The sequence below is a fragment of the Cucurbita moschata genome, unplaced genomic scaffold (genome assembly GCF_002738365.1).
Source record: "Cucurbita moschata cultivar Rifu unplaced genomic scaffold, Cmos_1.0 Cmo_Scf00009, whole genome shotgun sequence".
In the NCBI taxonomy this organism is placed as follows: Eukaryota; Viridiplantae; Streptophyta; class Magnoliopsida; order Cucurbitales; family Cucurbitaceae; genus Cucurbita; species Cucurbita moschata.
This window is the reverse complement of record NW_019268525.1, coordinates 3397292-3412492: the sequence shown is the minus strand read 5'-3', so window position 1 is coordinate 3412492 and position 15201 is coordinate 3397292. Positions and strand designations below refer to the sequence as shown.

The window sequence follows — 15201 nt, the reverse complement described above, 5'->3', positions numbered from 1 at the left end:
AATTTATAGTAAGACCCCATACTCGAAATGATTTTTTTCACTCCAAAGAACTCATTTTCTTCTCCTTTCATTTTCCCTTCAGTAATTTAACCTCTCAGTCCCAAAATTGCTATAAAATGGGTCCACTCTCAACCTCAAATTCAATCTCTTCTCCATTTCCATTTTGGTGTTTGTTCCCAATTTGACAAAAATGGCGAATGAAGTGAAGCTGTTGGATTTCTGGCCCAGCATGTTTGGGATGCGAGTTAGAATAGCTCTGGCCGAGAAGGGCGTGGCGTACGAATACGTGGAAGAAGATCTGAGAAACAAGAGCCCTTTGCTTCTGCAGATGAACCCAATTCACAAGAAAATCCCTGTTCTTGTTCATAATGGAAAACCCATCTCCGAATCTTCCATTATCGTTCAGTACATCGATGAAACGTGGAAGGACAGAGCTCCTCTGTTGCCGTCTGATCCATACGAGAGGGCTCAAGCCAGGTTTTGGGTGGATTTCATCGACAAGAAGGTGACATTCTAAAAACCCTTTACCTGATAGGCCTTAATGACATTCCTAAGCAATGAAAGGGGTATGAAAATGTGTAGCTTTATGATGAAACGAGGAAGACATGGGGGAGCAAGGGAGAGGAGCAGGAGGCAGGGAAGAGGGGGATGATTGCAATTTTGAAGCAACTGGAGGAAGTTCTTGGGGAGAAGGCTTTCTTTGGAGGAGAGTGTTTGGGGTTCCTAGACATTGGTTTGATTGGATTCTCATCTTGGTTTTATAGCTATGAGACCATTGGGAAGTTCAGCATCGAGGCAGAGTGTCCCAAGATCATGGCTTGGGTGAAGAGATGCTTGCAGAAGGAGAGTGTTTCAAAGTCCCTGCCTGACCCCATGAAAGTGTATCCCTTTGTGCTTGAAATTATGAAAGCGCTTGGCCTTGACTAACCAAAAATCTGCACCCTTTTTCATCTGTTCCTTGTTGTTCTAGTCTCGGTCTTGAATAAGTTGTGAAGGATTTGTGTGGGTAATCGATCTATTTTCTAGTGTTTAAGTTTCGGGTGGGTTTTCTTGTTTTCTATCTTGATATAACTAAATCGAAGTTTGTTGACTCAAGCTACGGACTGTAAAATTAAACGTTCAAGAATTTGTTAGACACTCTCCAAAGTTCACGGATCAAATGACGTAACTTGAGGTTGGTAAAAGAGAATATATGGTACAAATATGCATACGGGACCATATTACTAAATGCTAGTCGTACTAAGTTGTCCATATACACTTGAACACTTGTGACTTCCTATCTAACATCATGTTTCATGCCAACATACTCATAATCTATGAGCCTTTAATTTTAAAATGTCTTGTTGTTTAAAAATGTATGAACCCACATGGATTGGAGAAAGAAAGGACGAAATTATCTATATAAATACTTGGGCTCAAGCTCAATCTCTTCTCCATTTCGATTTGTGAGTTTGTTCCCAATTGGCAACAATGGCGGAGGAGGTGAAACTGTTGGATTTTTGGCCCAGCATGTTCGGGATGCGTGTTAGAATAGCTCTGGCTGAGAAGGGCGTGGCCTACGAATATGTGGAACAAGATCTGAAAAACAAGACCCCTTTGCTTCTGGAGATGAATCCAATTCACAAAAAGGTACCTGTTTTTGTTCATAATGGAAAACCCATCAGTGAATCTTCCATTATCATTCAGTACATTGATGAAGTATGGAAAGACAGAGCTCCTCTGTTGCCGTCTGATCCTTACGAGAGGGCTCAAGCCAGGTTCTGGGTGGATTTCATCGACAAGAAGGTGGCATGCTCAAAACCCTTTACCTGATAGGCCTTAATGTTTTCATTGATATTCCCAAGCAATGAATGTATTATCAAACTGTGCAGCTTTACATTGAAACAAGGAAGATATACATGAGCAAGGGAGAAGAGCAGGAGACAGGCAAGAAGGAGGTGATAGCAATTTTGAAGCAAGTGGAAGCAGTTCTTGGGGAGAAGGCCTACTTTGGAGGAGAGTGTTTGGGGTTCATAGACATTGCCTTGATTGGATTCACATCTTGGTTTTATAGCTACGAAACCATTGGGAATTTCAGCATTGAAGCTGAGTGTCCCAAGATCATGGCTTGGGTGAAGAGATGCCTGCAAAAGGAGAGCGTTTCAAGCTCCCTGCCTGACCCCATCAAAGTCATCACTTCTTGCTTCAAGTCAGGAAAGCACTTGGCCTTGACTAACCAAATTGCTTCAGTCAGGAAGGACTTGGTGTGGATCAAAATGGATGAAATTTTTAGTGTTTGTGGTTGGGGTTTTGATATCTTCTCCCACTTTGATGCAGCGTAGTAAGTCATTGAATAAATGACATAGCCAGCCTTATGGTTAGCATTAAAAAGTTTAATTAATCTATAAGTTCTGTTTTTAATAGATTCTTGAGTGCGTTTCCGGTATCAAGAACACGATGAACTGACCCTTGATAGAAATCACTAATCTCCACAATAATTTGATATTGTCCTTAAAATCTTAAACCCGGACTCCCACGTGATCCTTCCTCAAAACAATGAGTCCACACCATGTTGAATGGTCCATAGCATTGGAAGTTGCAGAAAATGGACTCTGTTTTCACCGCATCCTTTCCCCTTTTGTCCTTTCTCTTCTCTCTCCACTATTCCATTTTGTCCCACTTTCTACAAATGGGTCCACTCTCAAACTCACTCTCAATCCCTCAAAACTCATAGCCCTAAAGCGGCGCTCTCCCTTTGAGTTTCATCTTCCCCATTTGGCAACAATGGCAGAGGAAGTGAAGCTCTTGGATTTCTGGCCCAGCATGTTCGGGATGCGAGTCAAAGTAGCCCTGGCCATGAAGGGCGTGGCCTACGAATACGTAGAACAAGATCTAAGAAACAAGAGCCCTCTGCTTCTGGAAATGAACCCAATCCACAAGAAAATCCCTGTTCTTGTTCATAACGGAAAACCCATCTGTGAATCATCCATTATCGTTCAGTACATCGATGAAACGTGGAAGAACAGAGCTCCTCTGTTACCATCTGATCCATACGAGAGGGCTCAGGCCAGGTTTTGGGTGGATTTCATCGACAAGAAGGTTCGGGTGAATTAATGAAAGTTTAGTTCGTTTTGTTCATGGTGTTTGACATTGATAAACAAAAATGCAGGTGTTTGAGAGTGGGAGGAAGATCTGGGCTAGCAAGGGAGAGGAGCGTGAAGAAGGGAAGAAGGAGTTCATGGGAAGCTTGAAGAAGCTGGAGGAAGTTCTTGGGGAGAAGGCTTACTTTGGAGGCGAGAATGTGGGGTTTGTGGACATTGTTTTGATTGGATACTACACCTGGTTTTACAGCTACGAGAGCATTGGGAACTTGAGCGTTGAGGCAGAGTGCTCCAAGATACTGGGATGGGCTAAGAGATGCTTGCAAAATGAGAGCGTTTCTAACTCCCTGCCTGACCCCTTCAAGATCTGTGACTTTGTGCTTCTAATGAAGAAGAAGTATGGCCCTGAATGAATGAATGAACAAACAAACCATGTGTGGACTATCTCTAATGTATTTTGTATGCTGAAATAAATTTGGGGTATTTTGATCTGTTAAATTATGTTCATGTTCATGTTCATATCTTTACTTCAATAAAAAAAAGTTTCGAAATTTTTTACCGTCTTGTTCTCAATTGGCGTATGTCGTGGCCGCCGCCTTGGTTTCCCTTTCCTCCGCCCGATTGGCGTGGTTACACGCCTCTACAGAGCTCGTCTCCTTGACGGATCCGGTAGATCCCTTCAAGCCCATCCTGTGGACACCAAAATTGCAGTGTTTCGTTAAGGTTTGGGGAAGTTATGGAAGGCCAAAGTTCTGAGAAACCCACGACTCTCACCTCCAATGTCAACGGAAAACTCCCTCGAACACGTTAGGAGGCGAGCCCGAATGGTGAGCGGACCGCCGCAGAGTCTGTGTCGAACACGTCGCGGGCCAAATGGGTAACTTAAAACGACCACCGCCCCCTTCCATCTTTTGCCGCTAGCCCTTGTGTTTGCCGCCTAGCCCCTTGTTGAGAGAATGGTTGGGAGAGATTATTAGCCCGTTGTGGGGGGAGAGAGTCTCGTAGACTAAAAGGCAAACCATAGTACCATCCTCTAATTTAGTCATCTCAATACAATTTTTAAATATGGAATAAAAAAATTTGTGACTTACTTAAGTATCGAACAAATCGTGTATTTTGTTCGAGAGTTCCATTTAAAGTAATTGAGCATCAATTAAAGAAGACTAGCTCTATGATTCAGGTGCTTTCTACACCTGATTAAAATTGTTGACAGCTGGATACTATGTGGTTGGAAAACAAGAAAACAAGAAGGATAAAAGGTCACAAAGGATGTCACCTAATCTCTTCCACGTATGCAATGACGACAGTGGAGGCGAAAAATGGTACTCATAATCCATCCAACCAACCAATATCAAAAGGTGTCACATTCAACAAAGTTCTCCATCGATATTTCTTCTATAAAGCCCTCATCCCTCCCAAAACAGCTTCAACACCCTCCATTGTTGCACGATGAGTTCATCACAAGAGCTGGTTTTGTTGGACTTACGGGCTAGCCCTTTTGCCACGAGGGTGAGGGTGGCTTTGGCAGAGAAGGGGCTAAACTGCGAGATAAAACAGGAAGATTTGAGTAACAAATCTCCTCTGCTTCTGGAGATGAACCCTGTACAAAAGCAAATCCCTGTTTTGATTCACAAAGGCAAGCCCATTCTCGAGTCTATCATAATCGTTGAATACATCGACGAGACATGGAGCAGTGAGGCAGGCTATGCTAATTTGCTTCCTTCCCATCCTTACGAGAGATCCCACGCTAGATTTTGGGCTGACTATGTGGACAAGAAGGTATCATCACCAAGCTCTCCTCTTTATCTTTGATTTTGGTGTTATGGGTTCTTATGAAAAGCTGTTGCAAAAACTAGATCTACCCAAATGGAGGGAAGCTGTGGAACAAAAAGGATCTGACAGAGGAGGAGAAGGAAGCAGCAATGAAGGAGCTGATGGGGAGCTTCAAGCAGCTGGAGGAAGAGCTTGGAGACAAGCCCTATTTTGGAGGCCAATCATTTGGGTTTATAGATCTGTCGCTCATTCCATTTTACAGCATGTTTCTTGCCTTCAAATTGCTTGGAAATTTGGACTTGGAAGCTGAGTGTCCTAAGATCTTGGAATGGGCTAAGAGGTGCTGCCTCAGAGACACTGTCGCCAAAAGTATGCCCACTCAACAAGAGGTTTACGACGTCGTTTTGGATATTATAAAACGCCATTAGTTGCATTGTTGTAATTTTAATTATTCGCTCTAAATAAAATATGTACCCATATGGTCATTTTATCTTTAAGTTATTTGAATTCTGTACGGAAAATGTTTTTTTTTTTTGGGTATAAATATACAAAAATAAAACAAAAGTATTGAATTTTTTCCCATTTTTAAGCCATTTTATTTTTGGCGTTAAATCTGTAATGATTGGTATTGGTATGAGATTTACTGGAATTTCCGTTTTTAATTAAATAGTTACAGAGCTTTCTCCAGTTCCACCAGCTCCGACGCCGCATGCGGTGGTTGACGTCACGCACGTGGCTCACGTGTGATCTGGCTTTTCTCATCAATCCGTACACCTCCGGCGGTCGGTACATCCGGATTAACGCCCATTTTATGCCGTTGAAGAATGGATGCCGTTTGATCTCCGTCGCCCCTTTCCCGGATCCCAACCGTCTCGCCGGATCTTTCACCAGTAGTCTCTCTATCAGATCCCTCGCCTCTGCTATACCTTCCTCTTCCTCCATGGCCGCCCTGAACTTCACCCCTTCTGTAGACGCTATGTTTCTAAGCGTACCCTCCTTGTTCACTCCCCTAAACGGCGTCGTTCCGTGTAGCAGCTCGTAAATGAACACCCCAAACGCCCACCAGTCGACGGCGTTTCCGTGACCACCGCCGGTTACCAACTCAGGCGCCAAATACTCATGAGTTCCTACACATGACTTGGAAAAGGCCGTCGTCGGCTCCGCCACGAACTCCCCGACAATCTCCTCTGCCGCGGTCCTCATCCCAAAGCAGCAGGGAGTACCCTGTGGTCCCCGCTGTGTCGACGTGTGAAAAGTGGGGACAACGTCAGACTTAAAGCACAAATCGAAATCAGTGAGCATGACGTGGCCATCCTCACGCAAAAGAACGTTCTCAGGTTTGAGATCCCGGTACACAATCCCAAGCGCGTGAAGATACTCAAGCGCCACCAGAACCTCAGCGACGAAGAATCTCGCCGCCGAAACGGAGAGGCGGTTTCCAGGCTGTTTGCGGAGGAGAGAGTGGAGGTCACCGGCTGGGCAGTAGTCAATAAGGAGGCACGTGTAGTGAGAGACGTCGAGACGCGCGTAGAGAGTAGGGAGAAAAGGGTTGTCGAGCAAAGCGAGAATCTCGGATTCCGTTTGAACCTGCAAAAGCTTCTTGTTACTTAAAGCGTCTCTGTCAACGACCTTAAGGGCGAAATTGGCGTGATCGTTGTCTCTCAAATGGCAGAGGAAAACCCGGCCGAGGTTGCCAGTGCCGAGGTGTTTGATGAGTTTCAGGTGGCGGAGGTGGAGGTGGCCATCGGAGGAAAGAGTAGTGGCAGCTTTGATGGCGGACCAGTGTGGGTCGGAGTGGCGGTGGGGACGGAGGTTAAGGGCGGAGAAGCCGCGGGATTCGTTAAAGCTGAGAGTTAAGCTGCTCCGAGCGAGGCTGCTGCGGGCGGTGGAGGTGGAGATGGTGCTGGTGAAGCTGAAGTCGAGATCTGAATCGTCCTCCATTGGTGATGGGTTTAGATTCTGTAATGGGTTAGTGGAGAAGGGGCTGTTTCAGTTTTATACATCGCTGAGAGAGGGGACACAGGAAGACGAGTGGAAGGCGTGGGGTCTCTGACGCCATTAAACAACCTCTTTGGTTGACCCAATTGGAAACGGAGAGAGAAAGATCACCTGTCTTTATTGATTATAAACCCATAAACTATTTTCTTAGGGGACGTGAGACTTTCATCGTCCAACATCGCATTATATATTCTAATGTTGACTAACTATTACTTCTAATGTTGACTAACAATTTCATGTCTCGCATAAATGAAAAATCAACGTCTCCATCTTTAATCTCAATTGATTTATTCATTCGAATATGATATGACTTTTCAATTGGATTGACGCGTTCTTTGAAAAAAAAAAAAGGTCTGGTTGAGAGTGAGAACAAAATTTTATGCTGATTTAGATTTAAAGTAATTCAGTGAGAACAATTATCTATTTGGTTTGAGGTGGTTGCAGTCGAACTGAAAACGATATCCAAACATACTAAACAATTAAATTAAAAAATATTTATATCCTTAAAATAAAATAAAATAAACAAAGGATCGGGATTGGGAGAGTGGAAGGAAGGTGAGAGTGGCTTTTAATGACAATAACCTCTGTATTGGGGGTTGTGACAATAAATTCAAATAATTATTTTAATATTTTTTCTTAATTTATTATTATTTTCTTCAAGATAAGATTAGGCGTTTTTCAAACAATAACACGCTCCCATTTAATTCGCAAGCCTGTTTATTTATTTTTATTATTCATATAAGTTAATATTTTCAATATAAAAACCATTAAATTAAATGAATTTGAATTATTTGTGAGTAATAATAAAAAGAAAAATCTAGTGTTTGTATCTTAGTTGGAAATTAAAATAAAGTTTCAAATATATAAATAATAAATAAAATTGGATGAAAATAGAAAGCAAGTAATGGGTCCATGTGATGGGCCAACACAACTACTTGATAGGGCCCACGTGGAAATGAGCAGGATGCTGTCTGCCACGTGGTCAACACCGGCCCTACATTGTCGCCTTTACCTTCACTTCTATAATTCAATTATTAATTTTAATTAGTTATAACCTTCCACAATTTTTTTTATTTTATTTTGTTTTTCAAAGTTCCTTGTGTTATTGTATTTTTCTAATTTTAAATAATTCTGTAACCATAGTATTTAGTAAATTAATATTAAATTATATTTTTTAAAAATAAATGTATGATAAAATCTTACAAAGGCATGTGTTCACGACAAATCATACTTCTCCTCATACTAGATGGTCGTTAAAAGACATCAAAGATTTGAGCACGTTAGGTATACTTTGACTATATCTTTAAGACACATTTGAAAACACTCGGGACCAAACATGTTGTGAAAGAAAACATCTTGTATGCATCTCGACCGAGTCATATATTTTAAATATTAAAAACAAAAAACAAGAAATATTTGTCCATAAACGCTTACGAACCAAAATAAAGCGTTTTGAAAATACACATTAAAACTTTAAAATAAAAAGAAATTATAGCAGGGAGTCACATGGCAAAGTCACGTGCCATGGGAGCTTGACATGTGTGTGGTTCATGGTCCTGACTCCCACCAAATTAGCAACTTCATCTAATAAGTCAAGTTAATATTATACAAAATAATAATAATAATAAAATCAATTATGTATAATATGAATATAATTTCTTATATTTATTTGTACCATATGTTATTTTATAATATATATTTATTTATTCATTTTATATAGTTATGAAAACATTATTATATATTTAAAATAATAATAATTAGGTGCATGCATGTAATGAAACATGAATGAATGTTAAAAGCGTAAGGAAAGGGTATAGCTGACATTTCTGGCCTGAATATTTATTGATTTCTCATCCATCATCAACTCTTATTGTTATAAATTATTAATAATTGGATCATAACTTGATAATACATTTAAATCAAACTATATTGTATATTTAAATCAAACCACATTTAATATTCTCTAACAAAATTATATCATACTACATTTAGTATATGGATGGGTATACAGGTGGAGAGAGACTTTGATATTAATTATTTTAATGAATATGTTATATCAACGTGATTTTTCTGGTTGACCCGTTATTATGTTATTGGTTGTGTTTATAGATTAATTTCAACGTTTGTAACGTGGATTGTCCATACTAAAATTTAATGTTTGGGTTTTGATCCGTTCTCGATGGTTTCGACATTTTCTTGCATTGTTTATGATATGACCATGTTATCTATTTGTCTTGAGTGAAGACTATCTCCATAAACCAACTCGGGTCATCTTAAAATATTTTGATCTCATTCCTATACTTTCTACGAAAATTTCAACGAGGTAGCCCAACGTAGAACTATTTTAAATCCAATACATATAACTATACGAGGTTTCTATGATTGAGTCACTGGAAAATGAAGGTGCATCATATTCGTATAAATAGTAACTATCAATTATTTTAAACGGAACTTTATTCTCGAATGAGAATAAATATTAGATTGAAAACTCGTCGGTAAACAAGTCGATACTCTCTTTTTTGCATAACGTCCAACAATTGCTTAATGAATGCATCTATGGCGAAAGGCCGATCCAATAATATCGCGTGAATGTAGTTCCTTTAGTTTGCTAAAGCTCTTCCTCCTTTCAAAAGTTGATGTATCATCTAATCAATCTTGTAGTTCTTCCTAAATCAACGCTTCCCAGCAAGTGAATTACATGTTCTGTACGCACCACCAGACACATTCATATACTAATAATAAACAACAGATAAGAATTCCTTCCTTTTTTCTGATGAAATACATGAGAAAATCAAAGGGAACGATGAATCATATGCACACACACATACAGAGGGTGGTATAGTATATGAGAAGAACTCAATGATCTCTACAACTCTAAAATGCAAAACAAACAACGAAAACCCATTGTTTTTCCTCATTAAATAACAGTTCTCCCTACTGCTGTTCCAATATTCCAACCCCTCTCCTTTTCCTTCTTACTTTGAGTTTCTTTTGCAACTCCTCTTCTACCATTGCCTCCTCCTCCTCCTAACAACAACACCCTGTGCGCCGCCGCCATCCGTCCACGACTTCCGATTGACACCCTGACTTTCTCCAACCCCAGATTGATACCACCACCTCTTCTCACCTGTTGTTGCACTGGAGACTTCATTTGTTGTACCTTCTTCTTTTGAAGGCTTCGTCTCAACATGTTGCTCAACTTCTTACCTCCATACTTTCTCTCTTTAGGACTCTCGCATTGTGCCGCCTGTTCAGCCAAGTTACTGTCCTCTGATCCATCGCCTTTCTCTATCTTCTCAACTTGATATGATGGTGGCAATGGCAGCATTGGTGATGGGAGATGAGTTGAGCTCGGTATGCTTGGTTGAGGAGTTAGGGAGATTCTCCTAGGAGCAAGGGCCATCGGTACACGTCGAGCTGCCATTGGGCAAATAGAGGCTCTTCCGGTCCTCCTTGTTGGCACAAGAGATTGCTCAGCCATCTCTGGGTTGTTTTCCTTCTCTGTGGAATCAGGGTACTTGATGGCACCATCCACTGAAGGAAAGGGAAATGACGGTTTGGAGCCGTTGTTCTCAGTTAGTGGGCGAGTGAGATTTATTTGCTTCTTTCCTAGTATGCTGTTATATGATGATCCATGGAGAATTTTTTGACTACCTAATGGTCGACTCGCAGCAAGTTGTGGCCTCGCCGGTGCAGACTTGTGGTCTTCTGATTCAGTTTTCATATGCTGCTGCTGCTGCTGTATCTGCTCTGTTACTATGGCATCAACATGTTGACGTGCTAGCTTTCTTTCAACAAGAAGTTGAGCTTCAAGTTCTTTGACCTGTGATACCCACACAAAAATCAGCACAAACAATGTGGGTTCTTAATGGTTTTTGTAATACAAAATTCATTTACCTTATCCTGTAGACTTTTGTTTTTCTGATCTTTTTCCTTCATCTTCAAGTCTAATCCATGCATTGTTTCTTCCATCTTTCTGATCTGCAGATCTTTACTCTTCATATCCAGCTTTGTTTTCTCAGCCTAACACAAGCAATGAGTGAAGAACAAGATTGAGATTATCATAGAAAAACACAGAAGATTGCATCTGTTAAAGGGAAGCACTTGTTACCATCTGTTTGCATTTGTGGAATTCAGACATATCAAGTTGTCTCTTAGCAGGACCCAACTCAATTCCTCTTACTCTGCTCGCAAAGTTTAATGAGCAAAGAGTCTCATTCAAGTCATTTTCATTGGGACTGATCTGTACAAACATGAGTGTCTTTGAATCTCCCCCTAAAAATACAAGTTCCATTTATCAGTAAAGCAACATAAACACGTAAGCAATGTGTACATGTAACAGCTCAATCCCAAGCCCAAGCCCACCGCTAGCAGATATTGTCCTTTTTGGGCTTACCCTTCCGGACTTTCCTTCGAAGTTTTAAAACGCATCTGTTAGAGAGAGGTTTTCACACCCCGTATAAGGAATGCTTTGTTCCCCTCTCCAACCAATGTGGGATCTTACAGTAAATTACATAATCTAGAGGAGAAAGTACAATACCTAGTGAATCTTGAAGCAAATGAGTGAGCTTGGAGTTTCTGACAAAGGAAGACGGTGTGTAGTGGTTATTTGCAGCGTCATGGGATAATATTATAACAGCAAAAGTAGCTCAAATCTTACTTACCTAAAAGGAACATGAGGGCTTTTTGTGGCGAGAGCGGATATTACATCACCAAGAGCAGAAAGAGATCTATTAATATTTTGTGTTTCCTTGAGTCGTTCTCCCTGTACTTCTACTTTAGCAATCCGTTCGCTACCTGCCAAGTCCACCAACCAGAGTTTGCTACTTGTGCATTCCCCATTTAGCAAATTCTCCCCCTTCACCATCACACAGTGTATGCTGTTTGATATGCAATAACCAAAATCACCCATTAATATACAGCAAGATCACGTCCTTTTCATCAGTAAACTGAATGTAAAATAGAGAGACAGACCAGTGCGATCGGCTGCTGTGCTCATTACAATTGGTTGAACCAACAGCTCTTGCATTGCTGCCAGTTTGTAAAACTTCCCAAACTTCACTCATGTTGTCGACAGGTGCCTCTACCATGCCAGGAACATGATGTATTCCTTCACTGATTTGTCTTACTTCGAGCCTGAAATAAGCTCAAGCACAATGAGTCAATAACTGCATGAGTCACTTAGAGGAAATGACTAACCATCATTACCTTTTTGAACCATTTCCTGACTGAGATGCTGAGACTAGCAAGTCCCGTATTTGCTCATTATACACTTCCAAGACACTAACAGATACTTTGTATCGATGTAGCTTCTGGCGTTCCTTTGTCAAGCGAAACAGCTCCTCAAGAATCCTATAATTGACTCCACGAGCTCCCTCAGTGCCCTCCATTGTAAAAGTTTTTCCAGTCCCGGTTTGGCCATATGCAAATATACAAACATTGTAACCATCTAGGACTGAAGCCGCAAATGGCGCAGTATCTTCAAACACATCTCCTACAAATTCAGGTACACAAATAATCAATATATTGTTTCACTGTGATCATTTACATTATAATTTAATTCTTTACCTTGATTTGCCTGAGGACCAAATACAGAATCAAACTTAAAGATTCTTCTGGGAGCCCCATTTGACTTAACAATCAACTCGCCATCTTTGGCCGACTCAAAATCAACAACCATTGAAGCTCCAGAACCAATCTCTTCTGTATTTAAAGGCCTACACCTACAAAAGACCCTAATGTTTCCTGTGAAGAGCATGACATCACTAACCACTTTCAGTTTCTCAAACTTGGGTCAATCTTTTGAAACAAGAACACTACAGAAAAGCTAGCTGACCTTTCAACTCCAACATCTTATTGTAGAGTTCTTTCCGTTCCTTAGCTCCTTCAACAAATTTAGTCTTCAGGGTTTCTTGCAAATCTAATTGCTGTTTAACTATAAAAAGCAGAGGGGAAAAACAAGTGTACTCAGATAATTAATTAGCAATGTATTCATAGAATTAACGTTACGTAGATTCTTGTAAAAAGTTGGTATGCTAGCTTACATGCTGTCTGAATTTTAGAAGTCATTTCATTCATATCTACACAGCAGTTCTTGAAAGCCAATGCCTCCTCTGATAATTTGATGTTTTCTATTTTCATAATCTGAGATATGAAACTTCTCAATAATCCAATCTGATTTTTCATGAACGTTTATATGTTGAATGTTTACTTTACATACCTTTACTTTTCTGGTAAGGTCTCTCAACGAAGAAAACCATTTGCCCTTCTCTTTCACCTGTCCCTCAATGGCAAAAGCTGCAAAGGGAAACCCATCAAAGGATCATCAAATAAATAGTGAAATAGCTAGAAGTTACAGAAGTCAGTGTCTATTACCAAGAGATCCAACATGCATTGACTTGCGCATGAGCTCGTTTTGCAGCTCATTTAAAGACTTCCAAGCTTCTTGACATTCGCTACTCTTTTGATTGTTTTCCTTTCTAAGTTCCTCCATGTTCTTCCTTGCTGCTGCTAGCTCATTCTTCGTGAGCTCAAGATCCTTTTGCAGCACTAGGTACTTCTCTTTTACTATCAAGTCATCACTATCCTACAAAACATGATTGAAATAATTTTATATAAGGCCCAAAACAAGTTTAAATCCTAAGTTTAATCAAATTTATTAGAAGGCCTACTTTGGACATCTCCCCGTTGGATAGTTGAGATGATCCCATTTCTTCGAGCAGTTCAACTTCTTTTCTATCTGTCATGAGAATTGTCCATTGTCACAAGATGATAAAGACTAAATCTTGAACAAGATGAACCAATAGAAAGAAAAAAAGTGCTTGGTTTACTCACTTGAAGGGAGATCTTTCCTCACAGAAATACCACAAACAATTGGCCTGCCCATCTGTCCTTCAAATCCAATGGTTAAATCTTTTACTTCGACAGAAGTTTTGAGGTCAGATATAATGAGAGGCTTATTCCCACCGACACGAGCATATATATCCAGGCCAGAAACAACCTACAATCAAACCAACAACATATCTATCGAGATTTCTTAAGATTAGGAACAAAAAAAATCAATAGATGTTGTGCAGGTGATTGGGCAATGAGATGTAGATTCTTACATTCTGGTCTTGCAAATAGACATCAAACACCCTCATACCAGGTGGGCCATTGGTAAATACAATTTCAGCAAAATGCAGGTCAACAACATAATTCCCAGGTTCCAATGATGAGAAATTGTAACAAAAATCCCCAAAACGAGCCGTTTGATACAGAGGATGCTCAATTTCATCAGACCTAATGGTATCACCACCCTTATACCAATTGTCTTCCACATAGTTTATCCCATCCAAATCCACAGCATCACTTGGAGCACCTGCATTGACACTTATAGCTTGAAGGAGTTCTTCAGATTTAAAAGAACTGGTAGCTGGAGAAGGAGCCAACTCAAAGGAAGATTCTGGAGACAGTTCTTGCTCATATGTTTCACACAAATTGGAAAATCTAACAGATGGGGTTATCTGGTTATGGCTAACCTCAACACCCGTAAAGCTATTTTCAAAGGAAAGCTCTACGGGAGATTCCATAAGTTTACAACACTTAATATCCAAGATTTCTGGTGAATCACAGTAGTTATTGACTGGAATATCGGGAGAACCAGCAGAGATAGATAGATCAAGAGAAGCCGAGGTAAATTCGGGCATGGATTTCCCTGCAACTTACAATGATTAAAGATTAGTCCAAAAAACACAGAAGAAAATTAGGGTTTTCATCATCACTTCAACTAAATGAAAATTGGGTCATAAAAGAAAACAGCGCATCAAAACAGTACAAATCAAAGAAACCTCTCAATTCACGGACATCAGTAAAGAACACAGTAACCCACCACTGAATTTCCAATCAATCACATTATTCCGAACTCAACCTCACTTATAACAAGCCAATTTCATCTTAAGAGCACCAGATAAACAGCAAGAAAAAGATCAAAACAAAAGAATCGAACAGTAATACCTTCACCAGGGATGGAACAGGAATCTTGATCATGCATTGCCACCAAACTCTTTGAAATGGGAAACAGAGGAAAGAACAGGGCAATAGAAGAAGGGGAGGAGGAGATTCAAATGGCAGAGGCGGTAAGTAATGGAAATTCCTAAAAGAAGCAATAATCAGAGTCTGTAAAGAGAATGAAAAAGGAGAAAAGAAATGTTAGTGCTCTCAAATTTCTCAAATTTTTTTTTTGGAACAGAGAGAGAGATGGCGATGATTTTGGTTAAAGAGAGGGAAATTTTGCGTTACTCTTTACAGAATATTAGTCGACCGTTAGGGTTTTTTTTTTTTTTTTTTTTTTTTTTTTTTTTTTTTTTTT

At 40.1% G+C, this 15201-nt stretch overlaps 6 protein-coding genes and 1 long non-coding RNA gene across 9 annotated transcripts; 4 read left to right on the top strand and 3 right to left on the bottom strand.

The window, feature by feature from the left end:
• The first annotated feature begins 78 nt into the window (after positions 1 to 78).
• Positions 79 to 1036, top strand: LOC111447282 (probable glutathione S-transferase). The gene is made up of 2 exons (XM_023086343.1): positions 79 to 505; positions 583 to 1036. Exons 1-2 carry the CDS (start codon positions 191 to 193, stop codon positions 925 to 927), a joined length of 660 nt encoding a protein of 219 aa, XP_022942111.1. The 5' UTR covers positions 79 to 190; the 3' UTR covers positions 928 to 1036.
• Positions 1037 to 1185: 149 nt separating this feature from the next.
• LOC111447280 (probable glutathione S-transferase) lies at positions 1186 to 3578 on the top strand. The gene is made up of 3 exons (XM_023086340.1): positions 1186 to 1785; positions 1872 to 3078; positions 3149 to 3578. Exons 1-2 carry the CDS (start codon positions 1471 to 1473, stop codon positions 2319 to 2321), a joined length of 765 nt encoding a protein of 254 aa, XP_022942108.1. The 5' UTR covers positions 1186 to 1470; the 3' UTR covers positions 2322 to 3078; positions 3149 to 3578.
• On the top strand, positions 2701 to 3626 carry LOC111447283 (probable glutathione S-transferase). Its single transcript, XM_023086344.1, has 2 exons — positions 2701 to 3078; positions 3149 to 3626. Exons 1-2 carry the CDS (start codon positions 2764 to 2766, stop codon positions 3491 to 3493), a joined length of 660 nt encoding a protein of 219 aa, XP_022942112.1. The 5' UTR covers positions 2701 to 2763; the 3' UTR covers positions 3494 to 3626.
• LOC111447284 lies at positions 3548 to 4065 on the bottom strand. The gene is made up of 2 exons (XR_002711238.1): positions 3855 to 4065; positions 3548 to 3770 (listed from the first exon to the last, which is right to left on the bottom strand). It is a non-coding gene; the product is annotated as an uncharacterized LOC111447284 (long non-coding RNA).
• A 429-nt stretch (positions 4066 to 4494) lies between these two features.
• LOC111447281 (probable glutathione S-transferase) lies at positions 4495 to 5354 on the top strand. The gene is made up of 2 exons (XM_023086342.1): positions 4495 to 4859; positions 4937 to 5354. Exons 1-2 carry the CDS (start codon positions 4530 to 4532, stop codon positions 5279 to 5281), a joined length of 675 nt encoding a protein of 224 aa, XP_022942110.1. The 5' UTR covers positions 4495 to 4529; the 3' UTR covers positions 5282 to 5354.
• Positions 5355 to 5410: 56 nt separating this feature from the next.
• Positions 5411 to 6885, bottom strand: LOC111447279 (serine/threonine-protein kinase WAG1-like). Its single transcript, XM_023086339.1, has one exon. It carries the CDS (start codon positions 6792 to 6794, stop codon positions 5439 to 5441), a length of 1356 nt encoding a protein of 451 aa, XP_022942107.1. The 5' UTR covers positions 6795 to 6885; the 3' UTR covers positions 5411 to 5438.
• A 2699-nt stretch (positions 6886 to 9584) lies between these two features.
• On the bottom strand, positions 9585 to 15090 carry LOC111448052 (kinesin-like protein KIN-14Q). 3 transcript variants are annotated; one of them, XM_023087505.1, is made up of 17 exons: positions 14847 to 15090; positions 13958 to 14553; positions 13686 to 13851; positions 13523 to 13590; positions 13227 to 13437; positions 13072 to 13148; positions 12896 to 12995; positions 12688 to 12786; positions 12420 to 12596; positions 12060 to 12345; positions 11826 to 11987; positions 11516 to 11731; positions 11392 to 11429; positions 10963 to 11126; positions 10749 to 10874; positions 10506 to 10674; positions 9585 to 10385 (listed from the first exon to the last, which is right to left on the bottom strand). In XM_023087505.1, exons 1-17 carry the CDS (start codon positions 14881 to 14883, stop codon positions 9769 to 9771), a joined length of 3309 nt encoding a protein of 1102 aa, XP_022943273.1. In that variant the 5' UTR covers positions 14884 to 15090; the 3' UTR covers positions 9585 to 9768. The 3 variants fall into 3 exon arrangements, with proteins under 3 accessions (XP_022943273.1, XP_022943270.1, XP_022943271.1); XM_023087502.1 differs by having other exon boundaries at positions 9585 to 10674; XM_023087503.1 differs by having other exon boundaries at positions 9585 to 10674; positions 13958 to 14547.
• Between the last annotated feature and the right edge of the window lie 111 nt (positions 15091 to 15201).

What these genes read in the sequence shown, in the direction of transcription:
- LOC111447282 (XM_023086343.1), top strand. Translation starts at nt 191, where the DNA reads ATGGCGAATGAAGTGAAGCTGTTGGATTTCTGGCCCAGCATGTTTGGG. An exon ending in TGGATTTCATCGACAAGAAG is followed by an intron (nt 506 to 582) that starts GTGACATTCTAA and finishes GAAAATGTGTAG; the next exon opens with CTTTATGATGAAACGAGGAA.
- LOC111447280 (XM_023086340.1), top strand. Translation starts at nt 1,471, where the DNA reads ATGGCGGAGGAGGTGAAACTGTTGGATTTTTGGCCCAGCATGTTCGGG. An exon ending in TGGATTTCATCGACAAGAAG is followed by an intron (nt 1,786 to 1,871) that starts GTGGCATGCTCA and finishes CAAACTGTGCAG; the next exon opens with CTTTACATTGAAACAAGGAA.
- LOC111447283 (XM_023086344.1), top strand. Translation starts at nt 2,764, where the DNA reads ATGGCAGAGGAAGTGAAGCTCTTGGATTTCTGGCCCAGCATGTTCGGG. An exon ending in TGGATTTCATCGACAAGAAG is followed by an intron (nt 3,079 to 3,148) that starts GTTCGGGTGAAT and finishes ACAAAAATGCAG; the next exon opens with GTGTTTGAGAGTGGGAGGAA.
- LOC111447281 (XM_023086342.1), top strand. Translation starts at nt 4,530, where the DNA reads ATGAGTTCATCACAAGAGCTGGTTTTGTTGGACTTACGGGCTAGCCCT. An exon ending in CTGACTATGTGGACAAGAAG is followed by an intron (nt 4,860 to 4,936) that starts GTATCATCACCA and finishes TGCAAAAACTAG; the next exon opens with ATCTACCCAAATGGAGGGAA.
- LOC111447279 (XM_023086339.1), bottom strand. Translation starts at nt 6,794, where the DNA reads ATGGAGGACGATTCAGATCTCGACTTCAGCTTCACCAGCACCATCTCC.
- LOC111448052 (XM_023087502.1), bottom strand. Translation starts at nt 14,883, where the DNA reads ATGCATGATCAAGATTCCTGTTCCATCCCTGGTGAAG. An exon ending in TGGTCCTCAGGCAAATCAAG is followed by an intron (nt 12,346 to 12,419) that starts GTAAAGAATTAA and finishes CTGAATTTGTAG; the next exon opens with GAGATGTGTTTGAAGATACT. An exon ending in TCAGGAAATGGTTCAAAAAG is followed by an intron (nt 11,988 to 12,059) that starts GTAATGATGGTT and finishes AGCTTATTTCAG; the next exon opens with GCTCGAAGTAAGACAAATCA.